Genomic DNA, 16,346 nt, shown 5'->3' on the forward strand with positions numbered 1-16,346 from the left:
CTTTGCAATAAATCCCATTTTTGCTCAAGGACACAAATTCCCACTGATGCTGGCCATCATCCCCTGCCATTGATTTCATTGGCTGTTTCTCAAAGGCAAGGTCCATACCTGGTACCAGGAATACGCCCGATCGGATGGGTCAATAAGGATGGTGATGATCTTGGCCTTGGGGATGAGGGAAGCAGCTCGTTTAGGGGCTTCCTCAGAATGGAAATAGTTGGCACTTTTCTCAAAGAGGAGGTCAGTGGTGATGTTGGAAGGAGTGGGGAAGAAATCCATGTACCTGTGAGGTGAAGAAACTTGTTAGAATTAACAGTATCACAAAAGGGTCATACCTCTGTGCTTCCCATTTCATGGTAGGTGAAAAGGTGACGTTTCAGACATAATTCTCAAGAAGCAAAATTGAATTTCTCAGCTCACTCCAGAACTGGAAAAGGGGAAACACATCTTGGCTCTTACATGGTACTGGTAATAGCTAAAGCCTCCATGAAGTCAGGTAATTAGGTTTTTCCTTTGATGGGTGGTATTTTTGCTAATAAGTTCAATGTCAAAAGGATATCTTTCACCACTTTGGAGTGACTTCAGTTTTAGCTGCAGAAAAAAAATGGGAAAACCTTCAAAATGTCAACTATTTAATTTTAATATTGTTGAAATATTTCATTTTGGAACTGACAAATCTTTTCTTTTAGATGTTTTCACAATGTAAGATTTGAATTTTGGTTTTGAATGGTCTTTTCCGCTTAAAACTGATTGGAAGTAAAAGTAAGTAAAACAGAAGGTTCAGCTGAAAGGGTGAAGAATTCAAATGAAGCAAATGATGAAATTGTTTTGGAGGCATTTTTTGGTCCCTTTAGTTTTGCTGAGTACTCCAGGAACTTTCAGTTTTGGTGGGACTAACTTTTTCTTGTGTTCTTTCTATGGAAAGGAAGTATGCGGGGCCTCATCCTGCACACAGGACCCTACTGACATTTGAACCTGCAGGCCAATTTTAGTGAAACATAGCAGAAATCATCTCTGAGAGGGCAGCCTCTTCCTCTACATGTTGTGCAAAGGGCTGCAGAGGAGAAACCCACCCCCATCACCGCTCCTTCTTCTCTGAGAGTATTACACCACATACTCTACAATAGCCACAGGTGACCTTGTTCTTTATGCAGTATGGAAAAACAAATGCCAATCATTTCTTTCCATTTATTTTTCATGACACCTTGAACTGAGAAGATCACCTCATAGTTGTGGGGACAACCTGCTTTTATCAGGCAGCCTTGTTTGCTCCGCACTCTCTCCATGCTGTACACAAGCAAAGAAAACCGCTAAAGATTAATGTGTTTCTGTGTAGTGTAATGTTTGTCTTATATTTCAGTTTTCACACAAGGATGAGAACTGCTGTTCCCTGTGGAAATTAAAGCCTTACAAAAATGCTTTTCTTAAGCAAAAATAGTAAAAGCAGTATTTAAAATTGTGATAGGAACACCAGCTGAAATGCTCTACAGTGTGTTTTTTTTCTCATGAAGAGACAAATTGAATCCTACTTCTTGAAAAGCTGCTTTTGAAGAAAAAGAGTATAATTCAGTATGGATGCAGTTATGAAAAGACATAGATGCTATTCAGCATGAAGACAGACATCATAAATGAGCTGGCTATTACATTCATTTGTGAAAAAAATAAGAAAATTGTTACTGTAATATCTAAACAAAATTAAGGACTTGATTAAATGTCCCATCATTACAAATTAGTTTCTCTTTCTGTCTGATAATGCCCAGCATAACAAATTTATCCAGTAATTATATCAATGTCATACATGCTTCTGTAATTGTTCCATTGTGATTTACCATGTATTAGTAATGAACACTTCTTTTTTGTTATTCTTCTTACCAGTCAATTCCCTTGTGATAGTTGTTTCCGTTGAAGAACTGAACTTCTTCAAAAGTTTTTGGACTTGGGAGATTACTGATAATGGAAGGATGCATCAGAAGAAATAAATAAAGCGCTGTTGTTCCTACAACAGCGAAAAGAGATGCCATTAGGAAACAGAAAAAAACCCCTTTGACTTCATTCAAGAAAGTACTTTAAATCAATGCACGCTGAGATATACAGGAAAATTAGATTACCTTTTATAAGAAAGTTGCCTATTGATGAAAGGCCTGTGTAAGCACAGGGGGCTTTCAGAGGGAGGGGGGAATACGTGCAGACTTCTCTGTTCATCAAAATTTTTCTCATTTCCAAACTCTGAAATCTGCTCTCTGATGCAAGCATGATATTATTGTCAATGACATTGCTTGCTTGACTCTGTTTTCAAACTATTGATGTTGCACAGAACTTTTCAAAAGCACTAATCGTGGAATTATACTTTTCTTGCTTCCAGAACTGCACTTTTGTCCTCTGTGTATTTTTCCTGGGGGTCTGCTATTGAGGAATAAATCATCTATTTCAATAAGTAACCTGTTTGTGGTAAGTATGCTTTAAAATACCAGTAACAGTATTTTCTTGTTATTTGTTTGGCAAAAACAACTGGAAATGATATACAGTGGTAAACTAAATTTTGGAAAATATATCTTTAAACTTGCTATTCAGTGATTTCATGCTATGCAAGCTATCATTGGATTATGAATCAAGACCTGCTGTCTCTGTCACTGTTGCAGAAATTCTATATGATCTTGGATTACTCATTTATTTCCCTGCCTCAGCATCCACTTTCTGTAATATGTCCACAACAGTAATAGCTATCTTGAGAGTGGGAATATATGGCTTCATTCAAATAATGCCCTGAGATCCTCAGAGGCCTGTAAGGTGGTAAATACATTTATTGTCAATTAGGGTCTCAAATGATGTTGAAATAATTTGTCAAAGAAAGTAATAACAATCTTAACACAGGGCAGCTTGACAGCATGTGGGTTTTTTTTATGGTGAATGAATGTGATTTTACTATACAAACAGTTGTCCTCTTCTGTTGACAGGGAAGGAGTTACTATCTGAATCCCATAGGGATTGGGAATGCACCATCCCTATAGCAGGGAGTTGGGTTCTGTTTACAGGACACAAATACACAGATACAAAACCAGGAGGCTAGCTTCTGTAACAAATTCATTACTTCTTACCTGTTTTCTGGGGTCCTATGACAAGAAATTTGGGTAGGTGGTCACAAGTTTTGCCTCTGGACCAAATATCCCTGTGTCGTTTATCATCACATGGATTCTGAAGAAGAAAAGGTGGTTGTGTACATTGTGCTGGGGGTATCCTAAATGTTTGCATGCATGTGAGTCTTTTCAGGATCTAATGCCAGAGCCTTACATTAAGTAGTAAAATCCTACATTTCCTCATAAGAGTTTACACTTGACAGATATTTAGCACTCTGGTATGGATCCTTGGAAGAATTTGGGTACACAGGAACCAAACTCCTGGGTGTCCTTCAGGATGAATCCTTTCAGGGGTTCCAGTTAAGTCAGTAACGCTACACAGCTGTGCAAATCCTGGAAGGATTGGTGTCAAAATCCACACCCTGTGAGACTACTGTATTTCCTTCTCTCTGTTAGTCAGGCTCATTTAATAAACTCAGAGTCCATAAGCACATAGTTAGGCATGTATTTGGTCCCTTTGACTAAAATTCAATATTTATATAATGGTTTTGCATGGGGATTAAGTTCAGTCATTAGAAAAAAAAAGAAAAGAAAAAGAAGAAAAAAAAGATTAAAACATTGATTTAATCAAGTTTCATATGAGGTTAAAATGGAAATCTCTGTTTGAATATCTTCAAGGCATTACTTTCTTAGGTGACAAAATGGTTTCAGATGCATAAGACTTAAGGCCAATTTTAATTTACATAAGAGCCCAAAAGGAAGGACAAAATAGAAATGTGGGATATTATTCATCTCCTGATCTTTCTACTACCTATGAATGCACAATAAAAACATGTGATCGGAAGACCCTGCAGAAAAGGTTAGGACTGAGGGTTCTTTAAAGCAGTTGTCATATAGATACTGCTTTTGCATAATATTGGCTGGTAATAGAAGATACAGTTTGCTAGTGAATAAAGTTAACAAAATATAATGGAGAAAATCATTAACTGGTGTGAATCACTGCAGCTCCACTAAACTCATTGAAATATTATAGATTTATACTTCTTCTGCATCTGGGCCAAAAATAATAGAGAAATTTTCTGCTCCTTTTTGCCCGTGTAAGCCCAAAATAACTGCACAGATCTCCATGGTGTCACTCTGGATTTATGCCTGCATAGCCAAAAGCACAGCGTGGCACATCATATTCTGAATAAGAGAAGAGCCAGATATCTGTAACAATGATTAGGAAATTACAGTGTAGAGATTACAGGCAGCACTGTTGTGCATTTGAAACAGAGATAGAAAATAGTCAGTCTGTGAAAAAACCCTTTTCCATTCTTAAAATAGCTGCCCGTTCTGTGTTTGCTGCAGTGACCCCTCCTGTCCTCCCTTTTCCTTGCTGTTTCATTGAAGGGGGTTCAGATGGTGGGAAATCCTCCTTGTAACTTCAGTGATCCAACATTAGTGATTCCCCATTAAGGGGTGCAATGAATCTGCATCATTTATTTTGAGAGAGCTCTCGCTACCAGCTGGCTGTGGGCATCTTACTGATAGTGCAGCACGATTAGTTAACACAACGTGATGCATCAGCAAAACTACAGGCAGGAGGGACAGGAAGGGAAGCTTTCTCTTGCATAAATAGCAATTAGGTGCTTTTACCATGCCTGATTTGGAGTGAGTGGAAGCTAATCCATTTCTAATCAAAAGTGGTGGTGTCTCAAGAAAATTTAAATAATCTAAGAAGGCATGCAGGAAGAAATAACATACCTGAATATGAAGTGGGATTTTTTTTTTTTTTTTAAACAGGAAAAGATTCTTATTTCAACAAGTGGATTGTAATTGGAGGAGGAAGAGGATGTGACATTACCTGCCAAAGAGGGTCCATCTGCTCCGGGAAGAGTTCAAAGTACTTCTGAGCCAGCTGAACTGGGGGCAGTGTCTGCAGTTTCAGGTTAGTCGAGCTCTTAACAAAGTTGGCCAGGTTGGCAAAGGTGTATAAGCCCAGGCGGTCGTTCCCATAATTAGACAAATGGGTCATGAAGATGCTGATCTGGGAGGCAAGAGAAACCTTTCAGTTGCCAGACATCAGGAGATAGCATCAGGAGATGGCTGGAAGGACAGGCACAGGGGCTCCCAGGAGCTTTGCCAAACCCTTTCTTCCTCACCCAAAACCAAAAGAAGATGATTAAAATGTTAAACTAGTTGCACTTCCTAGCCCCTCTGTGAGGGTCAAATCTCCAAACTTGTCACGTATGCGCCATTTCTTTAAAATCCCCCTTCTTATCTGAAGGGATGTATCACTCACAGGCTCCCCATGCACTGGCATTCAAGAGATGCTTTCAGAGATTTTTTTTAATCTTCTGGTTTGACTTTTTTTTACAAACAACATAAAATTTGTTTCTTGCATGACTCCTGTTTACTTCATTGTTCTTCATCCCTGGGCAGGTGTCTGGGAGGCACTGACAGATGTGACCCTTGATTAGGAGTCCCCAGCACCCTGACACCTCTGTGGGAGACAGCTTTCCGCTCCTTGGACATATAGGCAAAGCTTAATTTCAGGGCTGCTATTTATGGAATTAACACAAAAATCTGGCTAATATGCTGTCTCCTCCAAATGCAGGGTTGGCTAGTTTGTTTAAAGTGGCATGGCTGTTAAGTAGGTGAATAAATTCTGAAATACAAAAATTTCAAGCTTTGGTGAATGATGATATCTCAGCTAAATATCACTGACATTGTTTCCTCCTTAAAGCCGATATAAATTCTGCCTTTTTATCAGCCTTACTATGGTTCTCCTTTACATGGCCACTGCTTTGTAGATCTCGTAATTTCTTTCAGAGAGATAAAGAGAATTTGTAAGCATAATGTGAAGAATATATTTCCCAGTATTTTCTTTACATGAGGTGATTAAACTCAGTTTCATGGCTGCAAAGGCCTGGTTTATCTGTAGATTATCAATATTTAGTATTATGAAGATTCTGTCAAACTGAGTACTGGTACTTGACTGTTTTAGTACATTGTCCTAAGATAGGATGCACAATGACCGTGGAATTTAATTATACTATTATCAAGAAATAACATACTAATGGTAACTGAACAGTGTATATTTTTCTTCTTTTTCAGCACCATCTCTGAAGTTGACAATCAATAATATCCAGCAGATCCCAAAAAATACAAATTAACTGACACGACCATAGCAATTAAACAGAACAGCATGTCAGGCATTGCACTTCTTAATAATGATATCATGCTTCAAGGAGGCCTTGACGTAAAGTAAAAAATTAGAAGTATAAAGTTGGTTAGTTACAGTGAACTCCAGAATATGGTGGTGTGAAGTTTAGCAGTTTGCTGTCCTGCCTTAACGCAGGAAACTTCTGGAAAAGGAAAATAAAGCATTGGCTTTGTGAAGACCATGGACAATAATCCATTCACCTTCAGGTTGGACCAGGTTCAGAAAAAGAACATAGGCTCAGCACTCTATCTTCTAGCCTTTTTGTGCCTGGTTTCAGTTAGGCAGGTGGTTTGTAAAGCCTCAGGAGGGTTTGGTGCTTGAAGACTGGCATGAGCAATAGCCAGTCTGCTCAGCTACTTGTGTGCCTGCATTACCCTGCTTGGGCACGGGTCTGCAGGCAGGGGTGGGGGGTATAAGCAATGCATATTTTGGGGTCTGAAGCACCTGACTCTGAAGAGATTAGTCATTAGCAGTGAGGACACCTGATTCACAGGTAAATTGCTTGCTTTGCAGATACCTATATCCAGGTGAGTCTCTTTTTGGATGATTAGGAATGGGAACTGACAGAACAGTTCAGGTCATGTGCAGACAGGAGAGAGGAGACAGCATGTGCACCTTCCTCCTGAGAGTTATAGCAAGAAGCCTGTGTCTCCAGCACCTTGGGAGTGTGCTCAGGTCAGTAAGCTTTTTCTGCCCTGCCCCACGTGTCTCGAGGGAAGCTGGATGTAGTTTGAGTGATGCCTTGCACAACCCAGGGATAATGTTTAGGCTGCAGTCCTTCGAATCCTGAAGTATACATTGGAGATGTCAAGGTTTATGCTGTCCTTGCCAGGGGTAGGCTGTGGCTAGGAAACTAGGGGGGCTGTCCTGGCACTCTAGTCCCTGAGTTAGACCCCTGGAAACAAGTGTTTCATCTGGGTGGCAACCAGGCTTCCCAGCAGTTAAACTGATGGGAAGTGCTGAGTCTCAAAACTCAGGACCTTCAAAACTAAAATAGGTGCAAAATTCTCAGGTGTGTCTCAAGAAGGTTGTTATCACTGAGCCATGTGGCTTGATCCTGCTGACTGTGAAAAGCTTTCCAAAACAAACTGCTGCTACCACCTGAAGATGAAGTTTGTCCTTCAGTATGTTGCTGCTTTGCAGTCCCAGGCTTGAGGTCTAGCAGAAGAAGGTGCTGCTGACAAAAATACTGTGTATGTAGCATACCATACTGTCCTGACTTTCAAAATAACCTCAGAATAAAAAGCCACAAGCTTTCCCTTTTCACTGTCTTGCTCTGCCAACATGGTTCTTCTTTAAGCCTCAGCCCACAATGTTTAAAAACATATCCATTAGCTTATTAAATTATTGATAAGGCTTTTAGTGCTTCTATAAGGTGAAGATGGATGTAACTTAGGAGAAAGTGTCCCTTATGGCCCATGTGCAGTGTTTTTGCACTGTGCCCACTTTATTCCACAAAAGGTAATTTATTCTTCACTTTTATTCTGGTCTGAGCAGCAAAGATTGGAAACTGTACAAGAACTTTTTCGGTTGTCTTGACTTTGCAGACTTCAGTGCCTATACGTTTTATGACTGAAAGTGTATGAAATAACTGGAGTGAACACTAAAATTGTCCTGAACTTTGTGCATGTCTGTAGGTAGTACCCCAGAAACTTATAAGCAAGGTAATGAATCTTCTTCCCTGGGTTTCCAGTCTACTGACCTTCTTCCTCCTGCCCCTCCCCACCCCCCAATCCAACCAAACACATAACACAAACATATCCTTTCTACTTTAGAGTTCAAATTCTCAAAATATGACAAGTGTTTCCTGCAAACTATTTTGAAATGATGAAAAGGAATACACTTACAGGTAATGTTGATAGAGAATATCATCTTGTCTCTAAAGTGTTTTTTGATAAGTGCTAGAGGGTCTGTCAATGACATTTAATAATATTGCAGCGGTTTAATATTATTGCAGCAAATAAAGTATGCAAGTAAATCTACTTGCTTTTTTTGCTTTTTTTATACTTGAATTTGAATGAGATTTTTTTAATGTAAAATGATACTTATAGGAGATGGATATTAGCTTATTTTGAGAGTTTAATTAGGCTGTAGTCCAATCCAAAAGATCCAATTGATCACACTTTATGGAGTCAAAAGATCTTGGACATCTCTCGACTTCTTTTGTTCCATTGATCTTTTCTGAAGGGAAAGAGCCCCAAATATGATGCATTACACATGGGATAAAACCATATCTAATTATTTGTTGTCTACCTCCAAATCAGTTGAGACAAAGGGAGGTGGGTATTAACTGTTCATATGTACATCATGGATGGACACACAAGTTTGTTTCCATGCTGTTGCATCAATCCACAGAAAATGCAATAGTCTAGAAATGTGCTGAGCTAGCATAATGCTGCTGTGTGACTTGAGGCTGGTCCTGGGATACACAATTCTGTCTCACCGCTTTGCTGTGCTGTTTTTGTGGACCCAAAAATGCTTCAGAACCAGCTTTGAGGGCAGGAGTGAGGAAACTAGTGAAAATCAAGGACCATGGCCTCCTGCAGTGCTCTGAGCAAAATTGGTGAATAAAAGAGAAAGATAATAGTTTTCATACTCTGTATAACAAAAAATAAGCTGCAGCACACAGACTGATGCTAACCAGCAGGCAGCACTTCATCAAGGTAGGGAAAATGCTTTTAGGAGGGAGGCAGGATGCCACTCTGCCCAACGGTGCGATACAAAGGCAATAAATTGTTTCAAATTCCTGAAGCTGGGGAAAGGCTTCTGGCTACATTGCATCACTCTTAAGGTTAAACTAGCATAAGTGATGTGTGTTACACAAATGTGTAGGAGACACTGAGTAAAACCCATTGCTGTCACTATACAATCTGTAGCCAACACGCTATGGGAAATGAGGTTGGTTGTGTGTTACTTTGGCGCTGGTCATGTTCTGCCATTGGTGCCAGAACAGACACTTCACAGGACAGCAGTGTTCAAATGATGCTGTAGGTTGTACTGATGCAGTATCTTATTAGCTTTGGCAATTTATCTCTTCTTCTGTCCCTATTGCTGTGATCGCTCATATTTTGAAAAGCGCAAAGGGGAAAGAATGCTGAAGGAGTAGGTAGGAAAGCTTTCTTTTGCTTTCTTCTCTCTTTCTGCCATCCACCCTCTGATCCAGATCTCAGTCACTGTCTCCCTCTCACACCCCGTAATGTTTTTTGCAAAACCTCTTTCCCTTTTCTGCAGCCAGGTTCCTTTTGTTACAGAAACACTGGTTTTAATTATTTTTTTACCCCTCATTTTATTGTAAGAAATATCTACAGATTTTATCTATGACTTTCAAAGGCTTGCACAAAAAGAGAATTCAGAGATCTACATTTTGCTGGTGACAAAACTGAGGCACAGAGGAATGGTGTGATTTGTAAAGAATTAATCTCCCCAGCCTGCTGCTGGGCTGGTCTACTCTCTCTAGGGTGACCTATGCAGTGCTTCCAGGAGCATCTTATTTGTATCTATATTAAATGGGAATGAATGGACAGCTGTGGCCCACAGACTGTGGAAATTATGATTTTACTATTGTAATGGGCTTTTTCCTCCTGGTTTCTGTTGCCTGCTCTGTATTAACATTTCAGAGATGTCTACAATGGTCTGAAATTTCTCTTTTCAAAAGAAAGTGTGTGGGGAAAACAGTGGTCCTAAATTTCTCATACCACCTGTGCAGTTAATATGCCATTCTGATTGATAAATCATATTATGTCCATTAGGCTGGATGGGAAGGGAGAAAGAATCCAACAGAAGCTATATCCTGCATCCGACTATTTACCAACTCACAGAATCACAGAATCGTCTAGGTTGGAAAAGACCTTGAAGATCATCCAGTCCAACCATCAACCAACATTGACAGTTCCCAAATACACCATATTCCTCAGCGCTAAGTCAACCCTACTCTTAAACACCTCCAGGGATGGGGACTCCACCACCTCCCTGGGCAGCCCATTCCAATGCCTAACAACCCGTTCTGTAAAGAAATGCTTCCTAATATCTAGTCTAAACCTTCCCTGGCGTAACTGGAGGCCATTCCCTCTTGTCCTATCGCTTATTACTTGGTTAAAGAGACTCATCCCCAGTTCTCTGCAACGTCCTTTCAGGTAGTTGTAGAGGATGATGAGGTCTCTCCTCAGCCTCCTCTTCTCCAGACTAAACAACCCCAGTTCCCTCAGCCGCTCCTCGTACGACATGTGCTCCAGACCCTGCACCAGCTTCGTTGCCCTTCTTTGGACACGCTCGAGTAATTCAATGTCCTTTTTGTAGTGAGGGGCCCAAAACTGAACACAGGAATCGAGGTGCGGCCTCACCAGTGCCGAGTACAGGGGTAAGATCACTTCCCTGTCCCTGCTGGCCACGCTATTTCTGATGCAAGCCAGGATACCATTGGCCTTCTTGGCCACCTGGGCACACTGCTGGCTCATGTTCAGCTGGCTGTCAATCAACACCTGCAGGTCCCTCTCTGACTGGCAGCTCTCCAGCCACTCCTCCCCAAGCCTGTAGCGCTGCTGGGGGTTGTTGTGGCCCAAGTGCAGCACCCAGCATTTGGCCTTATTGAAGCTCCTACAGTTGGCCTTAGCCCATCGCTCCAGCCTGTCCAGGTCTCTCTGCAGAGCCTCCCTACCCTCGAGCAGATCAACACTCCCACCCAACTTGGTGTCATCTGCAAACTTACTGAGGGTGCACTCGATCCCCTCATCTAGATCATCAATAAAGACATTAAACAGGAGTGGCCCCAAAACCAAGCCCTGGAGGACACCACTCGTGACCAGCCGCCAACTGGATTTAACTCCATTCACCACAACTCTTTGGGCCCGGCCATCCAGCCAGTTTTTTACCCAGAAAAGTGTGTGCCCATCCAAGCCGTGAGCAGCCAGTTTCGCCAGGAGAATGCTGTGGGAAACGGTGTCAAAGGCCTTATTAAAGTCAACTCCTCTGCTCCTAAACCATAATATTTAGTTAGTGACTTATTAACAAACCTGAACTGATCACACCTATGATATGAGATTGTTTGTTTGCAAACTAATAACAGCATCACCACACCATTTTACTATGATTCTTGTTTCCAGGGCTTTTTAAAATCAGTTATATCCAGAAATTATAGATATACCGCATATTCTCTGTATGTAATGTTTGTATATATGTGCTTGTGTTGTATACATAAAATGAAATCTAGATTAACTAGTAGATAAAAATAAAAGGGCTTGTTTCAAAATTATTGGAATATGAACCATACTAGATCTGCCTGAAGTGCCCCAAAACTGTATTCTGTACTCAGAGTTAGTGCACTTTCTTGAGATGCACAGCACTATGTACCTATTAATGCAGAATATAGAGGTTTATTTTCTCTTGTAAGTGCCAAACTCAGTAGAGTTTTAACTAAAAGCACTCATTTTCGGATGAAGGTTAGCTACCTGTCTGTGGAGAGCACTAGGATGCTAGTCTACTCTAAGACTTGAAATCTTATTTGTCTTTTTTTTGGGAGGATCATCCCAGAGAACTGCAAACCGCTGTAGATTCTGCAGTGTGGACACAGATTTAAAGAGAAGTTTGCAAAAAGTGTTGAATTCTAGTGGGATTATCAGACTGGCTGGGTGACTCACATTGTGCTAGCAGTGGCCAGGTAGCTATGAAGATCCCATTAGCCAGTTAACTATGGTTTCAGAAGCTTAAATTCCTCACTATATGTAATCACCAGGAATGCAAATATCCTGAAGGTCAAAGGGTAAAGTGACTTCCAAAACCAGGACATATTTGCTTTTAAAATTCTATCCTTTGTGTGTGTGCATTTGTTTACTGCAGGATTTAGTTTATGCTATACATGCAGCTTTGAGTGCAGGAGTGTTTGATGCTTTACTTCAAATATATGCTTTTGGATGACTGAGAGTAAGTCCCACCCTCAGCTGGTGCGAATCCCTCCAGCCTGAGCAAAATCTGCAGTTGTGTTGATTTGTACAGAAGCTGATATTAAATAAGGCTGCTTTCTCTGTGTTCCCCAGGAGCCCATGCTTCATAGCCACCAATGCCACTGCCTTCTATCCCAGTGAATTAAAACAATTCTGAAATCAGCAAAAAGCTTCTGGTTTTTTCTTGAGAATAGCATATGCCTACATGTTAGAACAGAAATTCCTGGAAAAAGGACTGTTAGTGCTCCAGCTTCCAGTTGAAGTGTAACCCATCCAATCTCACTGGTGTACCTGGCCAGTGTCAAGGAGGGCTATCCAATACTGGGAATCAAATATTGGCTGATACCTTTGTGTTGATATTTGAAACTATGCTTATCCATCGATCTAGCACTTGCAATGAAAAAATGAATTACAAAACTTATGTATAAATGTGCTCCACCTCGTCCTCTCAGCCATTCCGTAATTAAATAGGATCAATATTCCCTTTTAGGTCCTTTCCTCCTGCTCATCATTTGTCCTGGCCCCATTGCTGGAAAGCTCAGGAACAGAGATAGGTCTTGTGTGTGAATCCTGCTCCTCTAAGAGGAACTTGTTGTTCACTGTTTTAACAACTTGTTTCCCAGCTTCTGCAGCTCTTAAATAAAATTTGCAAGAAGGGAGGAATTAATGCATGCAAAATAAACCAGGGGTATAGCTCAACCTTGTGCAAAACAAAGACGTGTTGGGAAATATATAGTGCAGGCATCCTGCTGTAGAAATGTGGTAGCATATTTACTGCTCTTCTCTGCTCCTCTCTTGCATGAATGTTTCCCAGAAAAAATGAATTTTGCTATTCCATTTTTTTCCATTGTGTTCAGAAAATGCTGTACAGTTGCTCCAAGAGCAAACTCTCATAATTGGATCTAGATGGCAGCATGTTGTATTTCTGAATGTGTAAATGGGATGTCATGGCTGAGAAATGCAAAACTGTCAAGTGTCCATTTACTAATACCAAGTAGCTCTATGCTAGGCTGACCACAGAAATACCTCTTTCAGTTTCAAGTGTTTAATATATTTCACATCCTGACAGCCTCCTATTATGGATTACAGACTTTTCTTGTACCTTATGAGCCAGAGCCCCATTCACTGATAATGAATCCCAGAACACTCGGGCCCTTAATGCAGCTGTTTGTGCAGCAGCACGAAAAGGAAGCTGGGAGTGAGATTTGTGTTGACAAAGCACTAATTTTAATAATGACAAATTGTTTCTCTAGAATTCAGCACTATTCGTATTCATGATCCTTCTGCTACTGAAGCAAAATCATTTATAGGCCTGAAAAAAGCTTTTTTTATTTTTACGCTATTTCCACTCTGCACATCTCTTTATATTTTAGCATTCTTGACAGGATAATCAAATATTTTCCAAACATGATATCTTTAAAGCAAGCAACAAAGGCAGTGTTTGGAAAGACACATTTTTTTCTTTGATTGAAGGGGAAACAAAAACATTGAATGGCGTTTTATTTCCCATGCTTATATTCATTACAGTGTCTGTATTCCACCCAAAGTGCTCCCAGAGATGGGAGGGGACGCTGCTGTTGATCAGTGGTGGTACATGGCCTTGGGACACCTATACAAATGCTGTGATGTATCTATGTTGTTTTAACATTTCCTATTCAAAGAGCAACCGTTTCTCATTTACCCAGAAACGCTTTTGACTTTTCCATTATTTAGTTGGTATGATTAAATGAATTCTTTATTATTGACAGGAAAATCCTGTATGTTGTTCCCTTCCCTATGAGAATAAAGTTGTTACTTTTGGTTTTTATTTTTATTTTCTAGTATCTACCTGTCTCACTTCTAAAATAAAGGCTAAATCATAACCACATTCCAACAAACAACTGTTTCCTATGTTATATATATATCTTTGATACTCCTGATGCATGGGGTCCTAGAAGAAGAAAACTAGTTAGAAGGTTCCACTCCATTAGTTATATATTTTATTTTTTTTTAAAGCCTGCAATTAAAAAAAGTGGGTTGTTTTTACTGTTAGGGCATGCTTTCAGAGCCTGTGGAAAAATAACTGTTGCTGTTGATGATTTTATGAAATCAATGCATAGCTGCATTAGGGTGGAAAAACTAAATGGATTTTTTAATGTCTGTTCATTTGTCACACTTGTATAAATGATCAACAGTACATCTAATTGTGGCCAAAGTTTAATGAATTCTGCACAAATGTGGTGCTACCAGTTACATCTGTGGGCCCCATGAAGTTTTTGCAGAAGTCTAGAGCAATTCAATCCTTCTGTTATAAGCAAATATTTGAATTTTTAAGTGAAATTCATGATATAGGAATTTGTTTTGGTGCCATCTCTGTTTTCGCATTGAAAAGACTTCCTTAGACTATAAACTTCATCTAAAAAAAATAATTATTTGGTTCAGACTCAAGAATAAACCCAATTTCAAATTACACAAATGAACCAGATGAAAATGGATTTGGGTACTGTTGTCTTTTCAGATTTGTACACCAACCATTTCTGACAGAATAATAAAGTATCATCAAAGAAACAGCTCTGAGAAGTCTCAGATGGTTTTGGTCTTCAGTTTTCAAAGATGATCAAAGAAGTTTGTATAAGGAGATAGCTATCAATGACCCATTTCCTTGACAGTATATGTTGCATGCTCTTTGTTAACTTCTGTCAAGTAATTACAAAATACTGGTTGAGGCTGTCAACCTCTTTAGTCGTAATCCTCTGTAGATATAAATCAGTTCAGCTTCAGTTATTTTGTGCCAATGAATAATTTGAGTATTCCTTGGCATTGGTTTATGATACCAAATTACATCCCACTCTGGCTGCATCTACAGAAAATTGTGAAGCGTTTTCTAATACTGCACTGAAATAATGATAGCTTTCCCTTACTGTTCTTAATATTGCAAATATTGTTCTGACAGTACTGCCATTGCAGCAAGGAGGGCTGGCTTGAGCTGGCAGGTGAATGACCACCACGAGTCAGTGTTAGTCCAAGGTCCTCTGCAGTGCCTTTGAGTGGTGCACCATAGGCAGTGCCTATGTAGTGCTGTCTTACAAGCCTTGTATTTATCACAGCATGTAAAAATGCAAAAATAATTCTAAATAATACCCTGTACCTCTCCTGTATACATGGGTAAAGTAAAATTTTTGCATTTGGGTCTGTGGGAGTGAAATAACAGCACTGATCATTTGGGCCCCTCACTACAAGAAGGACATTGAATTACTCAAGTGTGTCCAAAGAAAAGCAATGAAGCTGGTGAAGGGTCTAGAGCACAAGTCCTGTGAGAAGCAGCTGAGGGAACTGGGGTTGTTTAGTCTGGAGAAAAGCAGGCTGAGGGGAGACCTCATCGCCCTCTACAGCTACCTGAAAGGAGGTTGTATTGAGGTGAGTATCAGTCTCTTCTCCCAAGTGACAAGTGATAGGACAAGAGGAAATGGCCTCAAGTTGCACCAAGGGAGGTTTAGACTGGATATTAGGAAAAATTTCTTCACTGGAAGGGTTGTCATATACTGGAACAGGGTGCCCAGGGAAGCGACTGAGTCACCATCCCTGGAAGTATTTAAGACATGTAGATGTGGCGCTTAGGGACACGGTTTAGTGGTCAACTTGACAGTGTTAGGTTTATGGTTGGACTTGGTGATCTTAAAGGTCTTTTTCAACCTAAATGATTCTATGGAAATATGTTACTCTAAAATATAGTTTCTAAGATCCAAGAAGGAACAGATACACCACCTGGAAGAGAGGGGGGACACTGGGAACTTACAAGAAATATTATGGCTGTCTCCTCTTTAGGACCAGTATGTCCAGTGCAGCAGACTGTCTGATTCTTGGCACTGCATCTTTTTGCAGGTGAACACTGGATGTAAACCTCTCCATGGGGATCACAGAGGGATGGTGCTAGTTAGTGTTGCTGAGCAGCCACGAGGAGCGGGAGAAAAAGCCACAGGTCACCTCTGTTCTTCATGCAGGGGAGCAGACTCCCATGGGCTTGGGATGGAGGTCAGCCCCACATTTGAGGGTTGAATGTTGCAGCTTAAGAAAGAAACTGCCATCAGCTTATGTACCTTGATTTACCTTCAGCAGCCCCAGCCGAGTGTTGTTTGGGCAGGAGGTGGG

General features: G+C 40.3%; 1 protein-coding gene across 1 annotated transcript in view; it reads right to left on the bottom strand.

The window, feature by feature from the left end:
* NDST4 (N-deacetylase and N-sulfotransferase 4) overlaps positions 1-16,346 on the bottom strand; it is a 108,440-nt gene that overhangs the window by 14,838 nt on the left and 77,256 nt on the right. Inside the window, exons 7-10 of the mRNA XM_074823553.1 lie at positions 4,921-5,103; positions 3,096-3,192; positions 1,873-1,996; positions 109-283 (exon numbers count right to left, since the gene is read on the bottom strand). Coding sequence (XP_074679654.1) covers positions 109-283; positions 1,873-1,996; positions 3,096-3,192; positions 4,921-5,103 — 579 coding nt within the window. The remainder of the gene's footprint in view (positions 1-108; positions 284-1,872; positions 1,997-3,095; positions 3,193-4,920; positions 5,104-16,346) is intronic.

Source organism: Strix aluco, chromosome 4 (genome assembly GCF_031877795.1).
Source record: "Strix aluco isolate bStrAlu1 chromosome 4, bStrAlu1.hap1, whole genome shotgun sequence".
NCBI classification, from domain to species: Eukaryota; Metazoa; Chordata; class Aves; order Strigiformes; family Strigidae; genus Strix; species Strix aluco.